Consider the following 21,275-nt stretch of genomic DNA (forward strand, 5'->3'; position numbering starts at 1 on the left):
GAGGCCTGTTCTACTTAAGTTCATCTTTGATCTCAGGTTATTGGTCCTAAAGTAAAGTCATATTTTTTGTTATAATTTTTTCGTCTCTACAAGGTGTAGAGCCTCTGAATCTGATGGTCCAGTTGTGGTAAAATGGTACCAGTTGTGGTAAAAAAAGTTTAGCCATTAGCTCATGAGGGTGTTTTGATTGTGTGCTGTGTTTCAGGAAATCTGAAAATTAAATCTATAAATGCTATAACATTTATAACTGATTAGAATGCTATAACAGATTAGAATATATAATTAGATGGATGTTTATAGGGATTAAATAGATAGATGGAGAGAATATCACAAGCCCTATCATCTTCCCAATAACATTACATAATCTTTTTTCTGCACCAATAATATTTCCTAATATTCAGCTGTTATCTTGTGACTGCATCAAAAGCGTAGAAAAAGATACCATTTACTAATCAAATTGAATGTCTTTTCCTTATCATCAGATGCCATTATTTATCTCAATCTCATTGACCTCCTCGGGTCTGGAAACACTTACTGTTCTTTGCAATAGCAGAGGAGAGTCTGTTCCTTCCTCTTTAAAACTTGATTCCATACCGATTATATCCTCAATAACGTCTTCCATCTAGCAAAATATAATACATTTAGAATACTGTGCATAATGATAAGAGTTGTGCTTCAGCCTAATTCAGAGAGAAAAAAATTTAGCAATCTTTAAAAGTTTTAAGGGATATTTAAATTAAGGTTATATGTATATCAAAACCCAGAATACTTCAGAACTTAAAATGAAGAAATCCTGCCACTCTTTGATCTGTGCTCCTTTTCCATGCATTTGCTTCCACCAGCTGGCAGGTGATGGCTGGGCCAACCACCCTGGGCTACTCCTTGGAAATCAGTATCTATATAAATAGAGTGGTTATCATGAGGTGCCTCAAGCCAGAGCCCATGTACTTAACATGTAGAGAGATGACTTCCTACAAACTTTATTTTCCTTTTGAAATGTTTTGATTGCATCTTATAGGTGGATATTCAAACAGCAGTGGTCAAACCAGCTGATTGGTCTACATGGAAACAAACTACGTGGAAACACACTATCCAACTTCCCCTAATGGCTAATAATAATAATAGCAATATCAACAAACAACAACAATCACCGACCCCTTAAATAGTAACAATAGCAGACGCATACAGTGCGGGGACGGGAGATGAGCCAGGCACTTTCTGTGTGCTTCACATACACCAGCACATTTAACCTTCACAACAAATAGGAAGTGGATACCATCATTACCTCTGTTGTACAAATGAGGAAACTGAGGGGAAGAAATGTGCAATAACTTGTTACAAAGCTCGTGAGTGACAAAGGCAGGATTGAAATTCTGGAAAATGGGCCCTAAAGTCCTACTTTATTTTTTGTCTATTTTATTTAAAAATATTTTACTGATTTATTCATGAGAGACACACAGAGAGAGAGAGAGAGAGAGAGAGAGAGAGAGGCAGAGACATAGGCAGAGGGAGAAGCAGGCTCCATGCAGGGAGCCCGACGTGGGACTTGATCTCAGGACCCTGGGATCATGCCCTGAGCCAAAGGCAGATGCTCAACCACTGAGCCACCAGGCGTCCCCTAAAATCATACTTTAAATCAGCTTTTTACTCCCTTTCTCAAATTCCTTTCTAAAATAGCCTTCCTTCCTTTCTCTACTTTAGTTGGAGAAGATTTTAAATGTTTGCCTTTAAAAAAACAGAGGGAGGTAAGCCATTGAGACTGTTAGCCTTAGAGGAAAAATGGAGGGAGTTAGTGGAGGGAGGTGAGTGGAGGATGACCAAATGGGGGGTGGAGGTGAAGGTGGGCACTTGTGATGAGCAGTGGGTGTTGTATGTGAGTGTGAATCGCTAAATTCTATTCCTGAAACCAATGTTACACTAATGTTAGCTAACTAGAATTTAAATAAAGACTTGAAACAACAAGAAATAGTTCCTCATCAAACTATAAATAAATAAATAAATAAATAAATAAATAAATAAATAAATAAATAAATAAAAGAAAGCTTGTATTTTAAAAATAGTCTGATTGTTCCCCCCTCCCCCCATTCTCTCTCTGGCTCTCGCTCTCCTCTCTCCCATTATATTCTCTTCAATGAAATTTTAAAATATGGTGTAGACTCCAAGATAATGAGAATGCTGAATTTATACAGCTGTAGTACTCTGAATTTCCTATAACGTGCAGAAACAATGAGGATAAACTTGGAGAGATAGATAAAAACATTTTATGATTCTGTTAATGTTATCTTCTACGCAAGATTTCTGAGAACCTTAGAGAATCAAATATTCAGACTTCCACTAAGATACTCCTAAAGTTGATATGCCAAAAAATTGGAACGTGCTTTAGCATTAATTTAACAAAAATTTGTGGAGCAGTATTTATTGCAGGACCACGTTGTAAGTACTAGAACGATAAAAGCAAGCAGCACAAAGTCTCTGCCCTCTTGGAGCTCTAACACTAATGAGGAAAGAGACAATAAACGGCTTAATAACAAATGGTCTGAAGAAATTAAAGCAGGTGGGGGAGAGAGCTTGACGGGGATGAGTGTTGCACTAGAAATGGTCAGAGAAGGGCTTACTGATATTTGAAAAAAAGACATGAACAACATGGCAATGAGTAGTTTTGGAAAGGAAGCAAAAATGTCAAAGATCTTAAGGTTGGAACGTGAAGGTTAGTCAATGGGAAGGGAGCAGGAGATAAGTTTGAGACGAAGTTGAAAAGTATGCTCTGTAGGTTGCAAAGCCCTCTAGCCCAGTGGTGTCCCCCAACAATTTCTGCAAGCATAGGAATGTCCTACATCCGCACAGTCTAATACCATAGCAACTAACCACATGTGGCTACTGAGCACTTGAAATGTAGCTAGTTTAACTGAGGGATTAAATCTTCCTTTCTCAAGTTTTTATTCAAATTCCCAGGCTCAGAATTAAGTTTTTTTTTTTTATCTCATTCAATTTTTAAAGGCTTTATTGAATTTGAATTAATTTAACATTAAATTTTAAATAGCCACATGTGGTTCGCGAGTACCATCTTCAAGGGTGCGGGCTCTTGACAATGGTCTGGATTTTTTAAATAATTAATTAATTTTAATTTTTAAATTTGAGTACAGTTGACACACAATGCTACATTAGCTTCTGGTGTACAACGCAGTGATTTGATGAGTCTATATGTTATGCTATGCTCACCGCAAGTGTAGCTACCATCTGTCACCATGCAACACTATTATAATACCATCGAGGGCATTCCCTATGCTGGGCCTTTATTCCCATGATTTATTCATTCTATGACTGAAAGCCTGTACTTCACACTCCTCATCACCCGCTTTGCCTATTCTCCACTCCTATTCCCTCTGGCAATCATCAGTTTGTTCTCTGTATTTATAGGTCTGGTTATGCTTTTTTTGTTTGTTTATTCATTTTTTTTGTTTTTTGGATTCCACATATGGTCTGGACATTAGACGTTATTGCATGTGCATAGAGACATTGTTAAAGGATCTAGGGTAATAAATATGCATATTTTGTTTCTTTTGTTTAGCATAGTCCATGAAAGTTTTAAAATATGTTCTTGATTGTTACTAAACTCAAAGTTTAATTTCATGATGTTTCTCTCATTCACATTTATCGTTAATGGACAAACAAATTTGTACTGGACAAATGTAAAGAAGACCTGAGGAAAGAAGGATGCTAAACACAATTTACGATAAATGCTTTTCTTTGGAGTATCTCTAGAAGTTTCACCAAAATTATATATATATCATTTTTCCCCTTTCTTCCCAGAAACTTGCATCCTAAATGACTCACTCTCCTGCATCTTTAATTTTTCCCTGTTGTCAATAAACATAGGTTTCTCCTATTTCACTAGAAACCCTTTCTTTCCTACATGTGAAAACCCATCCTCCTTGGAGGCTCTTCTTTGCTTCTCTAACACATCTATCCTTCATTTTTGTCACCCACTGACTTGACTATTTTTGCCTCCAATTTATTAAAGACATTGGTTCCTCCATTATCCTAAATTGATTTTAATAGCTAAAATCCATTCAAAACCTTCCTTCATAGCTTCCAGGAATGTTCAAAATTAATCAAACCTAGGAATCCAGTTGTTGTCTCTAAAAAGACAATAAACACAACATTTTATATCAGATGAAACAGAAATAATATATTAGACAAAAGAAGAATTACAGATCAGCAGAATAAGCATCTTCAAAATGGTAAATGAAGATAATAAAATAAGAAGCAAATTATTTTAACTAAAATAAAAATGGAGATAATAGGTATGTGAACTATGAGATTTGAAGGCAATAGAACATTTATAAGATTTGACACGTTTAAAAATAAATATCTACAAAAGACCAACAATGAAAGTTTTCAACAGCACTGGGTACACGAAGAAAATGGGATAATAATTGAAGTATTAAAGGTAAAGAACTGGGGACCACTGGGTGTCTCAGTGGTTTAGCACCTGCCTTTGGCCCAGGGCGAGTCCCACGTCCGGCTCCCTGCGTGGAGCCTGCTTCTCCCTCTGCCTGTGTCTCTGCCTCTCTCTCTCTCTGTCTCTCATGAATGAATGAAAAATATAAAATAAAATAAAATAAAATAAAATAAAATAAAATAAAATAAAATAAAATAAAATAAAATAAAATAAAATAAATAAAAAGGTAAAGAACGTTGAACCTGGACATTTATAACCAGTAAAATATCCTTTAAGTATGTGGGGTGAAATAAGGTTGTTCTAAGGAAAAAAAAAAATTGTTCTAAGGCAGAACTCAGAAGTTTTAAGGCAAAAAGCCTTTGAAAAACTCTTCCAGGAGGTACTGCAGTTAGATGATAAACATGACTATGAAATCTGGGGCACCTGGGTGGCTCAGTGGGTGAGCATCTGGCTTTGGCTCAGGTTGTGATCCCGGGGTCCTGGCATTGAGTCCTGCATCAGGCTCCTTGTAGGGAGCCTGCTTCTCCCTCTGCCTGTGTCTCTGCCTCTCTCTGTGTGTCTCTCATAAATAAATAAATAAAATCTTGGGTAAAAAAACCTATAAAATCTATACAAAATATAAGAAAAATGAATAAATAGGGGTGCTTGGGTAGCTCAGTTGGTTGAGTGTCCAATTCTTGATTTCTGCTCAGGTCATGATCTCAGGGTTGTGAGATCAAGCCCCATGTGGGGGCTCCCTGCTCAGTGGAGAGTCTACTTTTCTCTTCCTGCCCCCCCCCCCATAGGCATATGCACATGTGTGCGCAAGTGCTCTCTTTTTGTCAAATAAATAAATCTTAAAAAAAAAAGAAAAAGAAAAATGAGTGAATAAAAGTAAAAATTCTGTGGCCTAAACAAGAATATAGATAGAGAGATGAGGGAGGGAGGGAGGGAGAGAGGGAGGGGGAGAGAGAGAGAGAGAGAGAGAGAGAGAGAGAGATACTATAAATCTCAATACAGGGAGATAAGTGAGAACAAGAAGATAAGACCATATTCAGGAAGATTTTTACTTGAGGGTATGACATAGACCTAGTTAAACAATGATATAGATGCAGAAAAATATAACTATGTACCTTAAAAAGTTAGAGCAACAAAAAAATAAAAGAGAGAAAAACTTAACCTGTTCAATGGAGGATAGAAAAAAATGGCAAATAATGAAACATAGGCATTTTAAAACATTAAAAAGGTAATAAATCCTAATGGTAATAACAAGAATGTAAGTGAACTAACATACTACTTCAAGAATCTAGGTATTGTATCATTAATTAAAATAAAAAAAGAGAGAAAGCTGAAAATAAAGTGAAAAGATGTACCACAAATATGACCAAAAGGAAATCACAGTTGCAATGCTATGCCTAATGGCTGTATAAAATTCAAGATAAAATCTTAAAGGAAAAGTAATACCAAATGAACAGAAATTCACGTGCCCTTAAAAATACCTACAGCAACAACTTGTCAGAATTCTACAGAAAAATAAATTAACAATTGTAGTTGAATATTTTAACTCGCCTCTCTCAAAATCATAAATCTGAATTTAGCCTTCTCTTTGCTTATTCTTTAGCCAGGCCTTGAGTCTTGTCATCCTCTAAACCACTCCATTTCTAAAATCCTAAATTCCATGATCTCACTCATCAGAACACAATCTTCCTTGTAGATCCAATCTAGACCCTGTTGCAGATCAAGTAAACCATTTTCAGTTTACGACTCTCTGTCTTTGCCTTATTATCTTTCCAGTCATCCCAAACATCCCAGGTTTCAACCTCTCCACCTCCTGTCAAATGGTTTCTGCCCACCATCCTGTTGAAATTCCTTTTGTTGTTATTTTCCTTGACTGCTTAACAGCCAGATTGAATAGATATGTATCAGCTCTTATTTCAGTAGACTTGGCTGCTACGCTTGAGTGTATAGTTCATTCCCTCCTTCTTTATCCTAATTCTTTCTTTGGCTTCGATGACACCCCGCTGGCTATCTTTTTTATTTTACCTTGACAGTCTCTCCTCTGTGACCACCCCCCCACTTCAATATTGCTGATGGCTCCATCCCATCCTTGGTTCCCTGCTCTCCTGACTTGACTATATTCATGACCTCCAGGAGCTCTCTTTCTCACTTGAGCTTTTAAGTATCTCCCATGTGCTGGCAACTCTCAAATCTCTTTTTCCGGTCTAGATTACTCTCCTCAAGGTGAACTTGGATCTCTAGCTGTTACTGGCATCTCCACATGGTGGTCTCCCACATACCTCAACTCTAACTCTCAGCTGGCCCTCTACCTCCTGGATGCATTCCTCTTCTACATAGAGGACAGAATATTATGGTCAAATCTGATTATGTCACTCCAGCCCCCACAGTTAAACCTTTCAAGGATTTGAAATTGATTGACATGGATTCTGTGATTTGTCTATTGTTGTCATCTCTTGTCACCTTTTGTGCCACCTGCCTCTCTTTTTCTGCTCACCTCATTTTCTGCTGTTCTCCACCTTTATTCTTTTTTTAAAAATTTTTTTTAAGATTTGATCTATTTATTCATGAGAGACACAGGGAGAGAGAGAGAGAGGGAGGCAGAGACACAGGCAGAGACACAAGCAGGCTCCATGCAGGGAGCCCGACGTGGGACTCGATCCCAGGTCTCCAGGATCAGGCCCTGGGCCGAAGATGGCGCTAAACCGCTGAGCCACCTGGGCTGCCCCCTCCACCTTTATTCTTTACTCATGCTCCCTAATCTGTGTAAATGCCCCCACTAGGCACTTTCTCTAAGTCTTACTACGGACATTTCTGAATGAAAACAGCACTTTCATGCTCCTATCTATACCATTATCCTTTCTACATAATATTATAATTATTTGCTTTTTTTTCTCTTCCCCTCAACCTATAGCTTCTAGGAGGTACAGCAGATAAGAAAACAAGAAAATGAATAATTAAGAGATAGTATGTGCTGTGAAGATGCTGTGCTGAATAATACAATTTTTATCCACATGACACAGGTGTTACTATGAGAAGTCCGAGAATAAGTGCTCATCCACACAGGGAACCACTAGTAAAAGCTCCTTAGAGAAGAAACCTGAAATGGATTTTGAAGAGTTAGAATAATCTAGACAAATGGTGGAGACTGAATGAGTAGTTGATAAAGAAAGGACATAAGAAGAGAGAACCTGGTCACTGTGAGAATCACCATATGGCTGAACCCATATGGTTGAAGCACAGAGTGCAATGGGGCAGCTGAATGAGAAGTTGAGTCAGGAGGCCAGGGTTAAACAGGAAGGGTCTTGTGTGCCATGAATACAAATTTTATCCCGGAAAGGCCTAGGCTATAAAAAGTTTCTTTTGATTTTATATTTCACTGTGTCAGAGACCCTTAATCACCACGTTACTCCTAATACCAATTCCCAAATCCTGACTCTAAGGATGCTCTCACAGACTTATTCTGTGGTAGCTATGATTTCTGAGATCTTCTTTGAATTAATAAAATACTCTATGATGTCTCAGGAAGACAAGTGTAGGAGAAAGAAACACCAAAGGATGGCAACAGCCATCATCTCCTGAGCCCCCACTCTGCCTTTGTGTTAGGAACTTTAAAAATGCAAGCATCAAAACAACTCTTCAAGTTGTAGGAATGCTGGGAAGAGAGAGGTTAAAGACTGAGACCATGCAGCTAGTAAGTGGTGGTTCTAACCCCATATGGTCTGACTCTAAAGACTGCACACTTGGTGCTTTGTGACATGGACTCCTAGCATGAATCAAAGAATATTAGGAAATTGCAACAACATAGGATACATCTTAGCTATGAAAGATAACAAGGCTGTGCATGGTGGCAGTATGTGAAAATGTGCACGTGGTAAGTCGACTTCAAAGAGAACTCACACTGATTAAAACAATAACGCGTTGAATAAACTTATGATTAAACAGACATTAATGATAGAAGAAACTATATACACATAGTTGAAAGTATAATGGCTTAAAAAATAGAAAAAAAAGTTCTGTAACCAACGTGCACATTGCCCCTAGAGCTCTGCACCTCTTGGGGCTTTCAGCCCTTCTCAGCAACTCCTTTTGACTAGCACCACCTGAAAGACCACTAAAATCACATCAATTTCCTTTATAATGTAAAAACTATTATAAAAGAAAAGGTAAGCTGTGTGCCTAGGGAATAAAAACATTTACTAAGAAAAACTGAGAACACTGATATAGATATATTCCTTATCTTTTCTTATTTTTTAGAAAACATATTTAATAAGATACATAATAAGATCATTGTCTGGGTTTTGCCTGGAACTGACTGGCATATGCATATCCTTTGGGATTTGTTTTTTCCTTTAGAAATCAATCTTCCACACAATGCAATGAACTTTGGAAAGGTGGTTGTAAGATAAATTGTATGGGTTGAGTTCTAATATTTACTATACAGATGATTTTCATTCTACATATATTTTTATGCTCTTCATAGAGTGAATAGAGAAACTAACTCTACATTCATTTTTTAAAAAATTCTTTATATATCCACCTATTGACAGTTATCAGTAGATAACACATATAGAGATTTATGCTCAGTGTTGGATTTCAATGAGTCCTGTTTTGTGGTTGTTTTACATTTTATTAAACAGTCTACCAGATACTTATTATTCTCCCTTTTCCAGATTAACATAAAATGTGCAAAAAACGAAATCTTCCTCTACCACTTGGCATTCACATAACGGGGTACTGAGCATTACTCTTTGGTGACTGAAGGCTACAAACTTCATAGCTAAAAAGCAGCGACCTGAAATCAGTAATAATCATCAGGAATGTAGATTGGGAGATTAAATGTGGGAGATCATAGGACTGTGGCTCCCTCTGACAAATCAAATGGGAAAAAAAGAAAAGGAAAAGAATAGAAAGCTCAGCTACAAATGTAGTTTTTCTACACTGAAATATTAAAGAAAATCTTCCCCCCAGTTCTGGTAGTTTGCCAATTCAATTCATTTTTCAGTGCTTTTCAAAATTTCATTCACAAGCGGGTCATAGTAAACATAATAAACATACCTTCCATGAAGGTACACATTCTTATTCATTTTGTATCCCTCACACCTTTAAATTCCTGTTATTTAGTAAATGGTAGACAAGTATTTGTTGAAAATAGAAATAAATGAATAATTAACAGTAAGAAATCCAGATATAATTCCATAAAATATTAAGTGCAGTAAGATTTTTTTTATTTTAGAGCGCATATTGACTGCTATTTAAACAACTTCTTCCTGTTTTATTTTAATGTGTATTTAAGATAATATAACTATTGATAAACATTTATCTAAATATTCCAGAAAATCTTTACGAAGCTAAATCTTCCTAACATAAATTACTGTTAGAGCCGATTTTGATTCACATTGAGATACAACTGAAATGAGGTATTAAGAAATGAGTTGTTATATTTCATTATATATTGTAATTAATATGTGCATAACTAATTATTATAAGTGAGTACATTAAGACACCCTTTTTGTTAAATGCATTTGCATTTGGAACGTTTACTATAAAATGTAGACTTTAATTTCTTTAAATTTTTAAAAACTGATTATATATTTTCATAAGTAGCTATTAGACATACATGCCATTCCACATTGTCATCTTCTTTCCCAACACTTAGTAACTTGGTGAGTGGATTTCCAGTAAGGCCAGTGTCACTCTCAGGAGACTGGTGTCCATGCTGTACCAGAAGCGCACTATTTGGTGTTGGAGGGTGTGACCGTTTAAGAGTCTGGTTGACAATCTGGTAGTCAAGGGTCATGAAGGGTTTTACTTGTTGTCTTTGGACTTTCTGTAGCTGGGACTTCGTAGGACTTTCCAGATGTGCTGAGACCTACAAAATAAAACCGAACAAATATCATGTGTAGTATCATCTGGTGAATCAGAGTTACATTTTCAAGAATTGAATTATGACAATAGACACACAACATCCACTTCGTTCAGATTTATGGTTTATGCTTCTGTCATAATTTGCATAAGATATTAATAGATGATAGTTTTTTTTAAAGATTTCATTTATTTATTTATGAGAGACACACATGAGAGAGAGGCAAAGACACAGGCAGAGGGAGAAGCAGGCTCCATGCAGGGAGCCTGACGTGGGACTCGATCAGAGGTCTCCAGGATCAAGCCCTGGGCTGAAGGCAACGCTAAACTGCTGAGCCACCCGGGCTGCCCTAGATGATAGTTTTAAGAGGTAATTTAAACTTACTAAAATATTTTCAATGCTAATCAAGTTTTTAAGAATAGCTCTCAAAATAACATGTAACTGAACTAAAATTTGGAATAAATATGTAAGTAGCAATACTTTTTGAGGTTCCAGAAAAGGAAGTCTAAAATAACACAAGGAAAATATAGCTGACTCACTACTGTTAGTAATTTTCATATACTTTATATTTCTTGGATTTTTGTATATTATATATAAATATTCCATGGGACATAATCACAACTATTTTTATTAAATATTTTAAAAATTATCCATGATGGAGCAGAAACTAGAAATATATATACTAAGTATGAAGTATGATGCTTTATGGGTAGTGAAAATCTAAGTGATTTTTTTTCCATACTTTTTGAAATTTCTGTGCTAGACTTATTTTTATTTTTATTGGTTTAAAGATGTATTTATTTATTTGAGAGAGAGAAAGACAAAGAAAGAAAGCACCAGCAGGAGAAGGGGCCGATAGAGAGGGAGAGGGAGACAATCTCAAGCAGATTCCCTGCAGAGCGTGGGCCCACTTGGGGCTCAATCCCAGGGCGCTGAGATCATGATGTGAGCTGAAATCAAGAGTCAGATGCTTAACTGACTGAGCCACCCAGGCATTCCCTATTTTTATTTTTAAAAATCTTATTTTTAAAAGCACCTGGCTTGATCTTTTTTAAAAAACATTTTATTTATTTATTCATGAGAGACACACAGAGAGGCAGAGACACAGGCAGAGGGAGAAGCAGGCTCCCTGCAGGGAGCCAGATGTAGGACTCGATCCCGGGATCCCAGGATCACGCCCTAAGCCAAAGGCAGACACTCAACCATGGAGCCACCCAGGTGCCCCACCTGGCTTGATCTTAATCTCAGGGTTGTAAGTTTGAGCCCCGTGGTGGGTGGAGAGATTACATAAATAAATTCGTAAATAAATAAATAATCTTACTTTTAAACCTTTCCATCTTCTCACTTAATAATAATTGTGTAGACCATTATGAATTGAAGGAAGCATTCAGAGAAAAATCTGGCTGGTGCCATGTGCCAACTGGACAACTGTCCAGTAGTCTGAAATCCCTTTTAAAAACAAGCCTTAAAATTCTGGTTAGTTATCACAGTTAGCAATATAACATCAATTGCATAAGTGCAATTTTAAGTATGTCAAGCTTTTCCTTTAAAAGACTCTGAAGGTAGTTTTGCCTGCCAGTCCTCTTAATATTTACTATGCTGTGATGTGGCTTCTAATACATTTTCCTCAAGTGGCCTATATATAAACCTATTAAATATTTCCCTCATGTTAAACAATAGTAAAGATTGCTGTACAGTGCTTATTTTTCCTTTTATTCAGCTACACAAACTACTCCTTAAATCCCTTAACATGCATTAGCCCAGATAAATAGCCTTTACAAAGTATTTTGCATTTAAATTAGCTGGTTTGGGGTACAATATTGTAGTAGTTACTTTAGTTTAATTCTGTTATGCTGACATTTTTAGCATTATTTTAATTGTACTACCATAAAATAATTTTTCAGTCATATAAAAAAGATTAAGATTGGTAATAAAGATTACACATATTACTAATTATATTGCTATGAGCTTTAAAGCTGTAAAATAACATTTCATTAAAATGCCAGTGATAATTTTTTTTAGGGTAGCTATTTAGAATATCTTACAGTTTTAGTTAATCCTTCTTAATCTGTATACATTTACAAAATGTACATTATAAATAGTGTCTTTGGATTTACGAATCACACAATGTAATTGAAGACTAAAGAACATTGTATCCCTACAAATGAAAAATACCTCTTGTTCTAAGAAAAGTATGTTGAATCAGAATTTACAACATTCATTAACTAATTCATTTTTTACTTTTCATCCATTGACTCTAAGAGCCTTCATTAGAGTACTTATTGCATTTGCTGTTACACCAAGAGTACAAGAGGAGTCGTAAATGTGATCCCAGGGCTCTACAGGCTTACGATCTAGTTGGACAGTATTAATATCAACTACAGTAAAAGCAATAATGATAATAATAATTTGCAACAGGTAGGCACTGTACTAAGATATTTACATTATTTCATTTACTTTTTGTTACAACCTTAGGAGGGAAGTATCATTTAATCCCTACTGTACTATGTAGATGAAGCCACAGAGACAGAGAGGTTTAATAACATGCCTCTCATCACTCTGCTAGCAAGGGATAGAGCTGCAATGCAAGAGGCTGCCTTCCTAAACACTACGCAATAATTGCTCTTGAGAAAGTAGTTGAAATGACTGGAGAGCAAAGGAAAAGCTCAGTGGTGTATACAATGAATTAAAAATGCCACAAAGGAATGCCCAGGTGGCTCAGTCAGGTAAGTGTCTGCATTCAGTTCTGGTCATGATCCCAGGGTCCTGAGATGGAGCTCTACATTGGGCTCCCTTGCTTAGCAGGGAGTCTGCTTCCATCTGCCCCTCCACTCCGCTGCCTCTCTCTCTCTCTCTCTCTCTCTCTCTCTCTCTCTCCCTCTCTTAAATAATAAAATAAAATCTTAAAAAAATAATTAAAAAATAAAAATGCCACAAAAAGCAGTTGATTTTAAAAACACAATTATAAGAGAAAGTGGTTATAAATTGGGTGTTGGAAGGAAATGGTCCTGCACAGGGGCAAAGGGAAGGAAATGTCAAATGCAAAAAAATCAAAGAAAACAAGAAAGAAGACAAGAAGCTGTGAGATGCTCACAAATGTTAGTTGCAAAAAAGAACTCAAATGAATCCATTTCCTTCCTCAGAGCAAGACTACCATCTCCTCTGTAGGCCACTGTATACAGAGAGAGAGTAAAGTATAAAATAGGATCATCTCTAATCTTGCCTAAATTAGTGAGGTCTTCTATAGAGAATTACAATGGGTGAGGACCATCTGGGATGCCATCTATGGAACATCTGTAGAGTAAGCATAAGGGACTAGAAGCTTAGTGGAGCAGGGAAAGATTCAATGGAATGTGCAAAAACTACTCCCCAGAAAACCTCCATCTTTTCCAGTCAGGAACTGATATCAGAACAACGAGACAATGGAGCGTAAATCAGCAGCCAAACCATGTGTGGCCTACTTTAAAATACTTTTAAATTGTCTGGCATCTGCAGACATAACCATTAAACTATTGGATTTGTCTTATGGAGGTCCCAGGATTTTGTGAGATGAAGTAGATGAAATGACAGGTTGCCATTGTTCATTTATCCACTTATTTAAGAGATGTTTTTTGAGTGCCAAGTGTATGTGCACTAAAGGCAGAAGGGAAATAACCACGGTGCCTGCCTTCATAGAGTTGCAGCCTCATCAGAGATTAGAAAGGGAAGAAAAATATGAGCCCTGTAAGGGAAAGGACTGTGATTCTCTTGCTGACTGTTTTACTGCCATACATCTCGCACACAACCCAGAGGAGGGCACAAAGCAAGTGACTAAAAATGTGTTCACATATGTTCAATGAATGACCGAATGAGTCATTGAAGTAATTGAAGTACAGCGTTTGAATAACTATGGTGACCACCATAGTTTTGGAGAGCTTTGGGAATCTACTAGAAGAGTTGGTAAGCCATAACCAGAATATCAAAGTCTTCGCCTAGAAAGCTGGAGCAGTTGTCAACTATGATTTGGTGCACTGGACTGTCAGAGATTGAGACCATCTAAATGTAACGAAATTTTGCTTATAAAAACAAGTAAAAAAACAAATAGAACTCAGTACTACGCTTGAACAGTATCACTCTGATATGCTGCTATTTCAAACTAAACATAATGAGGGGCATGTTAAGTCTAAGGTTCTGTCTATATGCAGAAATCTGTTGTATCGCACTTAAAAGAATGCATTTACTCATAATCTCCCTTATTTTCTAAAACATTATAAATAAATATAAAGTGCGAATGTGGTAAGAGATATTCATACCAGGAAATGTAGGCTGAAGATTAATATTTCAACTGAGCATAGAAATTTACCCATGAGCATCCTGGCAGCCAAGGAAAAAGTAAATTTAATATATATATATATAAAATATATATATAAATAATAAATAAATATATATATAAATTTACTTTTTTATATATATATAAATATTATACATATATTATATATATGGTGGAACCTTGTGATATTGTAGATATTTGAGTATTTTTGATCTATAAAGTATCAATTCCCTATGGCTCAACCTAATATATATTTCCTATTAAGTAATTAGATCGTATCAGTTCTGAGGAAAGACAAATATTTTTACAAATACTATCTGAGGATTCACAAACTGGGTTTTTTTCATGGAGGACTTGAACAAAATCCCGATAACAGTTTTTATAAAATAAGCCATGAAATTTTCCATCTCCCGTATCTAAAAAAAAAAAAAAAAATTACTGTCTTAAGTTGGGTTACCCAGGAAATATACTCTGAAGCTTGCCTGGAGAAGGTTTGTTGGGGGTAGGGGGTGACTTCAGAACCTGAGTCAGGGTAGGGTGAAGAAAGAGGCAGGCAGACGGAATAGTGGCTCAGTTGTGAAGGGGATCATCTAGGCAATGCATCATAACATCCACTACGTTTATTTCTGATGAAAGGCCCAAAGCATGATATGAATCAGCTCCAGTGAAAAGCCCAAATACATAACCTTGTGCCAATCTGGACCCTTAGATAGTATTCACGGTCTCCAGAGCAATTTGCACTGCAGATACACTAATCCAGATTCACTAATCCAGAGGATCACTTGGGAAGATCATCACCCCAACAGCAACTGACTCAAACTAACCTTTAGATAGAGATTATGACATTAAAAAAAAAATTCCATTATCTGGAGTTAAAAAAAATGAAAACCTTAGCTTAAAAAGTCGAATTATTATTTAATGTTTCAAATGTAGTTTAGATTCCCATGTTCTTATAAAGGGATGTGGTCTCTTAAGAAATTGGAAATAATGTATTAGGGAGCTATAGAAAATGTTTAGATCCACTAATAAGTGAACTAGGGCAATGTGGCTTAATGAGTAAACTTTTTTAAAAAAATTATAATCACACAAACTCCTGCAAATACAATAAGCTAAAGGGAAGGAGTTGGTCAGGAAGCAAAAAATGCATTCTTCTGGTTGCAGGAAACAATGATTTGGGGAAATTCACTACAAATGCAAAATATATGTATCTGCGGATCCCCCCCCCCCTTTTTCCATTTATTTTTAGACTAGAACAGATGCAGGAATCCTGACTATTGAGAGAACTGATGAAGGTCCAGGACAAAGTAGCCAAATGTCATAGTAAAAAGTCAGCTATCATTCTCTGACTATAGCAGGTGAAATAAGAGGAACTATTTAGGGTAACTGATGTCTGATAATTTTTTTTTAAGTCTCAGAATTTCGATCAGGTTTGAGAGGGTTCAACTTTACACATCAGCAAAGATTCTGTTAGAAATTAATTAAGATTAACAAAATGTCATTAAATGACCCTATTTGCATTTGGGTATAAGATCTCCTGAGAGGTGGAAGACTGTGGAGTAATGTGGGCCAGCCACGCACTGCTGGCTAGAAGGACTCTCTATGCCCCCACGTGGAGTCATTCTTATTTTCACACAGTGGCTTTCAAATTATGCTCTTAGATACATGAGTTCATTCCTCCAATTTACTTTTCAGTGTTCTACACTGTAGTCTTTTGACCTAGTTCTTGTATGGGTTTCATATCCCATCCAGTGGATAACAACAGAGAGAGTATATTGTACAAAGAAATTTTAGAAGCAAGTAGGTAGTTGCACCAAAAAATCTTTGAAGGACTCCACAAACCCTGTGATTCTCCATCTATAAGATTGCCTGCTTGTATCATATCTCCTTAATACTGCTGTACATCACATAAATACTTATAAACATGATTCGCGCGCGCACACACACACACACACACACACACATATATATATAAGCTTCTTTTAAAATGTTATCTTTTTATAGAGAAACCATAAGATGATGATAAAAGCCCTCAGCTAATTCTTTCAACATTTGCTGAGAGTTTAACATTTAATGAGAGTTTGCTCTTTGTGAAAGCCGTCCCAAGGGAAAGTCATTCCTCTCTAGAAAGCAGGGCTATGACCCACATGTCACTATCCACCTGGAGACCACTTATCTAAGCTGAGGGCACAGGACCTGGGAGGAGATAAAACACCTTCTGGGTACTGGCCTTTGGAAACTCAAAACTAAAAAGTGATGGCAAACATCACATAAGCAATTATCTCAATAACAAGACTTTTTATCACCATTAATTTGACTAGCCCGACGAATCAATCAAGCAAACACGGGCACCTACCTAACAAGCATGTTTAGACGATCTGCAAGAACAGAAACAGAAATATATTCAGCAAGAAATAGATTTATAACAAATACAGCACCTCATGATAGTAAATAAAAACATCTACACTGTTGTCAAACACACACACACACAGACATCTGCATGCGTGTACACACTCACACCCCTATGAGAAAGCAAGACAGGCAATCCCATTCACTACAGCATGACAGTCCTTATTTAATTTTGTTAATTTTGCATTAAACTTGAATTTAATAAATGAAGTAAAAGCTTGGACTTCACAAGTGAGTAATAGGTGACTATTCATTATATTCCTAGCATCAGAGGTATATAAGAAGAAATCTATTTTGGGGGGCTTATGAATCTACTACCTCTAGGTACCTACTCATAAAAGCCACACGACATTTGTTAATGCTATGTAGTAAAGATTAATAACTCATTTCTTCAAATCTTACTTTCCTTGCAGCAGTCTTTGGATATGATATACCCATAAATCTCATCTTGACTAAACCTAAAATTATACAGTCGAGCTTGTCTGATTGAGATATAACTACTGAACAAAGTAGGGCCCGGTTCATCAAAAGTTTTACTTAGATTTCTGAATAACTGTCAGTATATTTCAGCTGAGTATTATATAATCCAAAGCTATTTAGTGGATAATAATGTAAAATGTGATTGTAACATATTCCTTCAGTCCCAATCATTTGAATTTGGATAATTCCAACGGTATGTCTTTGAAGAGAGACCCACACTTAAAAAACTTTAAAGAGGCATGAATATTATTAAGCAGAGTTTTTTTTTTAATTCAGTAGTGTTCTAGCAGCAAAAATGCTTGCACTCCAAGAGCACTCATATTTACATTATAATGTCTAAGCTTCCCTTACAATTCAGTCTAGCTCCATCTATGCTTGCATTGATTTGTTTTATTGATAATAGCATCTCAGGAAAATTGCCATATTATACCTTTAAAAGAATTAGAACAAATATCAGCAATAATTGTGATTTACTTATTCCGATTTGTTTTTTAAGAGCATGTGTACTTGGAATTTTTGAGCCATAAACATCAATTAAGAATCACATCAGAGGGACATCTGGGTGGCTCAGTGGGTGAGCATCTGCCTTTGGCTCAGGGCGTGATCCCGGGGTCCTTGGATGGAGTCCTGATTGGTCTCCCCGCAGGGAGCCTACTTCTCCCTCTGCCTATATCTCTGCATCTCTCTCTGTATCTCTCACAAATAAATAAATAAAGTCTTAAAAAAAAAACCCAAAAAGAATCACACCAGAGACTGACCACCTCATGTTGGGTTTAAAACAACACAACAGGCCAAGCACACACTAAAGTCAACTGGCAACATCATCAATGACCAAAATAAGTTAATATGAAACATAGAGATAACTTGAGCCACAATACTTTACATTGACCCTGTGCTCACAGGCTTAGCATTCATTGATTGTACAAATATTTTTGAGTCCTATGACACATCAGATTTTATGCTACTGTAATAAGTTCTGGGGATATAATTCTGAACAAAAGAGAAACAACCCAGTCTTCGAAGGGTTCACAGTCTATTAAGAGAGATAAAAAAACTAAACAAAAAATTGTAATACAGTGTGATAAATTTTGCAAAAGTACAAGGTATCACAAAAGCAAGCAGACAGACTGAGATGAACATGCGTGCCTCTATACAGTAGCCATTACGTGGGTGGGTAACGTGGTACATAGTCCCTCTCCTCACGCAGCTAATGGACAAACAGAAGAGACAGAATTTTGTCAAACACAAATGACTGTAAATTCTCTGGTGCTATAAGAATAGGAAGGAGAGATACACAGGACTATGAGTATGTGGACAGAAATTATCCAGACTGAAGGTAGGATTGGTTTACCTGAGAAAGGGATGGTAGTGCTGGATCTGGAAGATGAAAAAGAAGTACCTGGAGCAAGAGTATAGAGAAAACATTCCAGGGAGATGGAACAGGATGTGCAAAGACCTTGATGGGAGGAAGCAAGATGAGGAAAGTGCTTGAGAGGACGAAAGGACTAGAGCAGTAGGGCCAGTCCATGCAATGCTTTTAAGTGTATAAATGTCTTATTTTCTTTACTACAAGGAAGAGGACACAAGTAGTTCAGCCAGATGAGTTCTAGCGGGGTAAAAGGAGAGTCTAGGAAAGAAAAATGGGTTATGGAACTAGGACCATAAGAGTGAAGTAATCATATGGAAACCAAGTAGCTGGGTTTCAGAGATGTCTAGAATGGATTAAGAAATGGCACTGGAGTTTCTGGCTTAAGTGACTGAATGGACAGTGATGCCCTTCACAGAGAAGACTGGGGTTTTGGGAGGTACCGAGAATCATAGTTTGGTTTTGAATCCACTGAGTTTGTGATGTTTTGAAAGTGTCCAAGGGAGTAGGTGAAGTAGGCTGCTAGATATATGGAACTCAGTAGCAAAGTATGGACTGTGGATAAAAACTAACTTGGCGTTTACACTTAGACGGTAACTGGTGAGATGATTTTTAGATTATGTATAGAATTAGGAAGATGAGGGGACCTAGAACTGAACATGGTCGACTCCCAAGCTCTAATTACACATCAAGCATCAATTCTGATTCTAAACTCTATTTTTATCTCAGGTCCTATTGATTTTTTTTTTTACACATTTTGCAAAATGTTCACTTGAGGTTTTTATGTGTTACACAGTGGAGTAAATCCTCCTTAATTCAATAATTACTAGTTTGTTCTATTTCCAAAGCTATACAATCAACCCTTTGATATAGATACAGACTTACTTTCCTAATCCAATTGCATTACAACTCTCATTATCAGTCCTTAACCTTTTAACTGCAATTCCAAAATCCATAAAGCTCTGAAATCAGAAGTTGTTTTTTCTTTTTTTTTTTTTTTTTTTTTTAAGTCTGGTGATATTTGGTGGCAAAAATCAAATCTGAAATAAAGACTATTTATAATCTTTATCTCACTTATAATAGATATTCATAGACATTGCTGTGGATATATTAATATGTTTGAGTATGGGATGCAGTCTTGGGTCCCTCTATATGTACCACATTATCTTTTAATTCCTGAAATGCTGAGAACTCTAAAACACATCTAGCCCTAGGTTTTTGGATAATAGATTTTGTACTTTATTTTGTTTGTACATTATTTTGTTTATTGAGTGAAAAGTCTGTAGAAAGAACTATGCTATATGCTTTGCATAAATAATAAATAAATAATATTTAATCTTACAATATCATACATTAGATTATTTAATCTTACAATATCATAAATTAGTTTTTAAAACTTCAGCACTCTATTTAACTCCATTTTATTTTCCAAAATTATAATGCATCAAAAATTAAAATCCAAACTGAGCAATATGTTATCTCTTGGGGAAGTAGTGACATGAGGCAATGTCCTTTCTGATTCAACAGACCAACTGAATAAAAGAAAGATGTGTTTTTCCTTTAACATGAAGGAGTGGTTCAGGTGTAGCATTATATTTTAATATTAGACATATTTGTATGTAGTGCTATTAGCTGTGTTTAACTGAGTAAAACTATTCTCTGAAACTTTCAGAACTTTCTTATATAAATTGTCTTCTGTAGATGTAGAAATATACAAGTTAGTTACGCTAAATTTAGTAAAATGTCTTAAATTTCTTTTTTAAAAAGTTTATCTGCATTAAAGCTTAAATATGAATATTTATTAAGAGGACTTTTGTAAGTCCTCTCTGCTTCAGAAATCAACAATTGTGTTTATATGATACTTTATACTTCACAGTTACTTTCAACTTAAAACAAAGCTCTCATGTAATGATTAAACATACTTTTCTTCATTTTCAGTCTAGTGACCTTAAATCGTTTTCATTATGAAGTTGTAAATGTTCTTTCAAGGATTCAGAGGATAAAGGAGAAACAAGACTGACTTCTTTAAAAGGTCTAGTTTCAGATATCTTGGAAAGTCATCAGTACATTTATTTTTAATTTTACATGTTCTAAAATAGATCCAAAACCATCAATAGGAACACCTGGGACAAAATCTAAACCTCCTTCTAACACTTGCCATCGTTGACATCATTCTATTACAAATGCAATATACTCTTCATTTTTAATATATCTTAATGCTTAGATTTGGGATAATATCAGTATATTGTCAAATTACACAGACCTTATTGTAAAAGAAACTCACAGGCCACTTAAGGTAGTTGAATTTATAACAAAGAAATTAGTACATTTTTGTGAGAATAAAAGGATCATAGAGGTTTATTCCTGAAAAAAAAAAAAAAACATTCTAAAC

General features: G+C 35.9%; 1 protein-coding gene across 15 annotated transcripts in view; it reads right to left on the reverse strand.

Annotated features, from left to right (window-relative positions):
* The window catches only part of TFEC (transcription factor EC), a 220,753-nt gene that overhangs the window by 34,793 nt on the left and 164,685 nt on the right, over nt 1–21,275 (reverse strand). For 14 of the 15 annotated variants that reach the window (XM_038557444.1, XM_038557451.1, XM_038557450.1 and 11 more), the window contains 2 exons: nt 10,077–10,328; nt 536–622 (listed from right to left, as the gene is read on the reverse strand). In XM_038557444.1, coding sequence (XP_038413372.1) covers nt 536–622; nt 10,077–10,328 — 339 coding nt within the window. Of the gene's footprint in view, nt 1–535; nt 623–10,076; nt 10,329–16,984; nt 17,007–21,275 lie in introns of all 15 variants that reach the window. The other variant, XM_038557455.1, reaches the window with a different exon arrangement.

This window comes from Canis lupus, chromosome 14 (assembly GCF_011100685.1).
Source record: "Canis lupus familiaris isolate Mischka breed German Shepherd chromosome 14, alternate assembly UU_Cfam_GSD_1.0, whole genome shotgun sequence".
In the NCBI taxonomy this organism is placed as follows: Eukaryota; Metazoa; Chordata; class Mammalia; order Carnivora; family Canidae; genus Canis; species Canis lupus.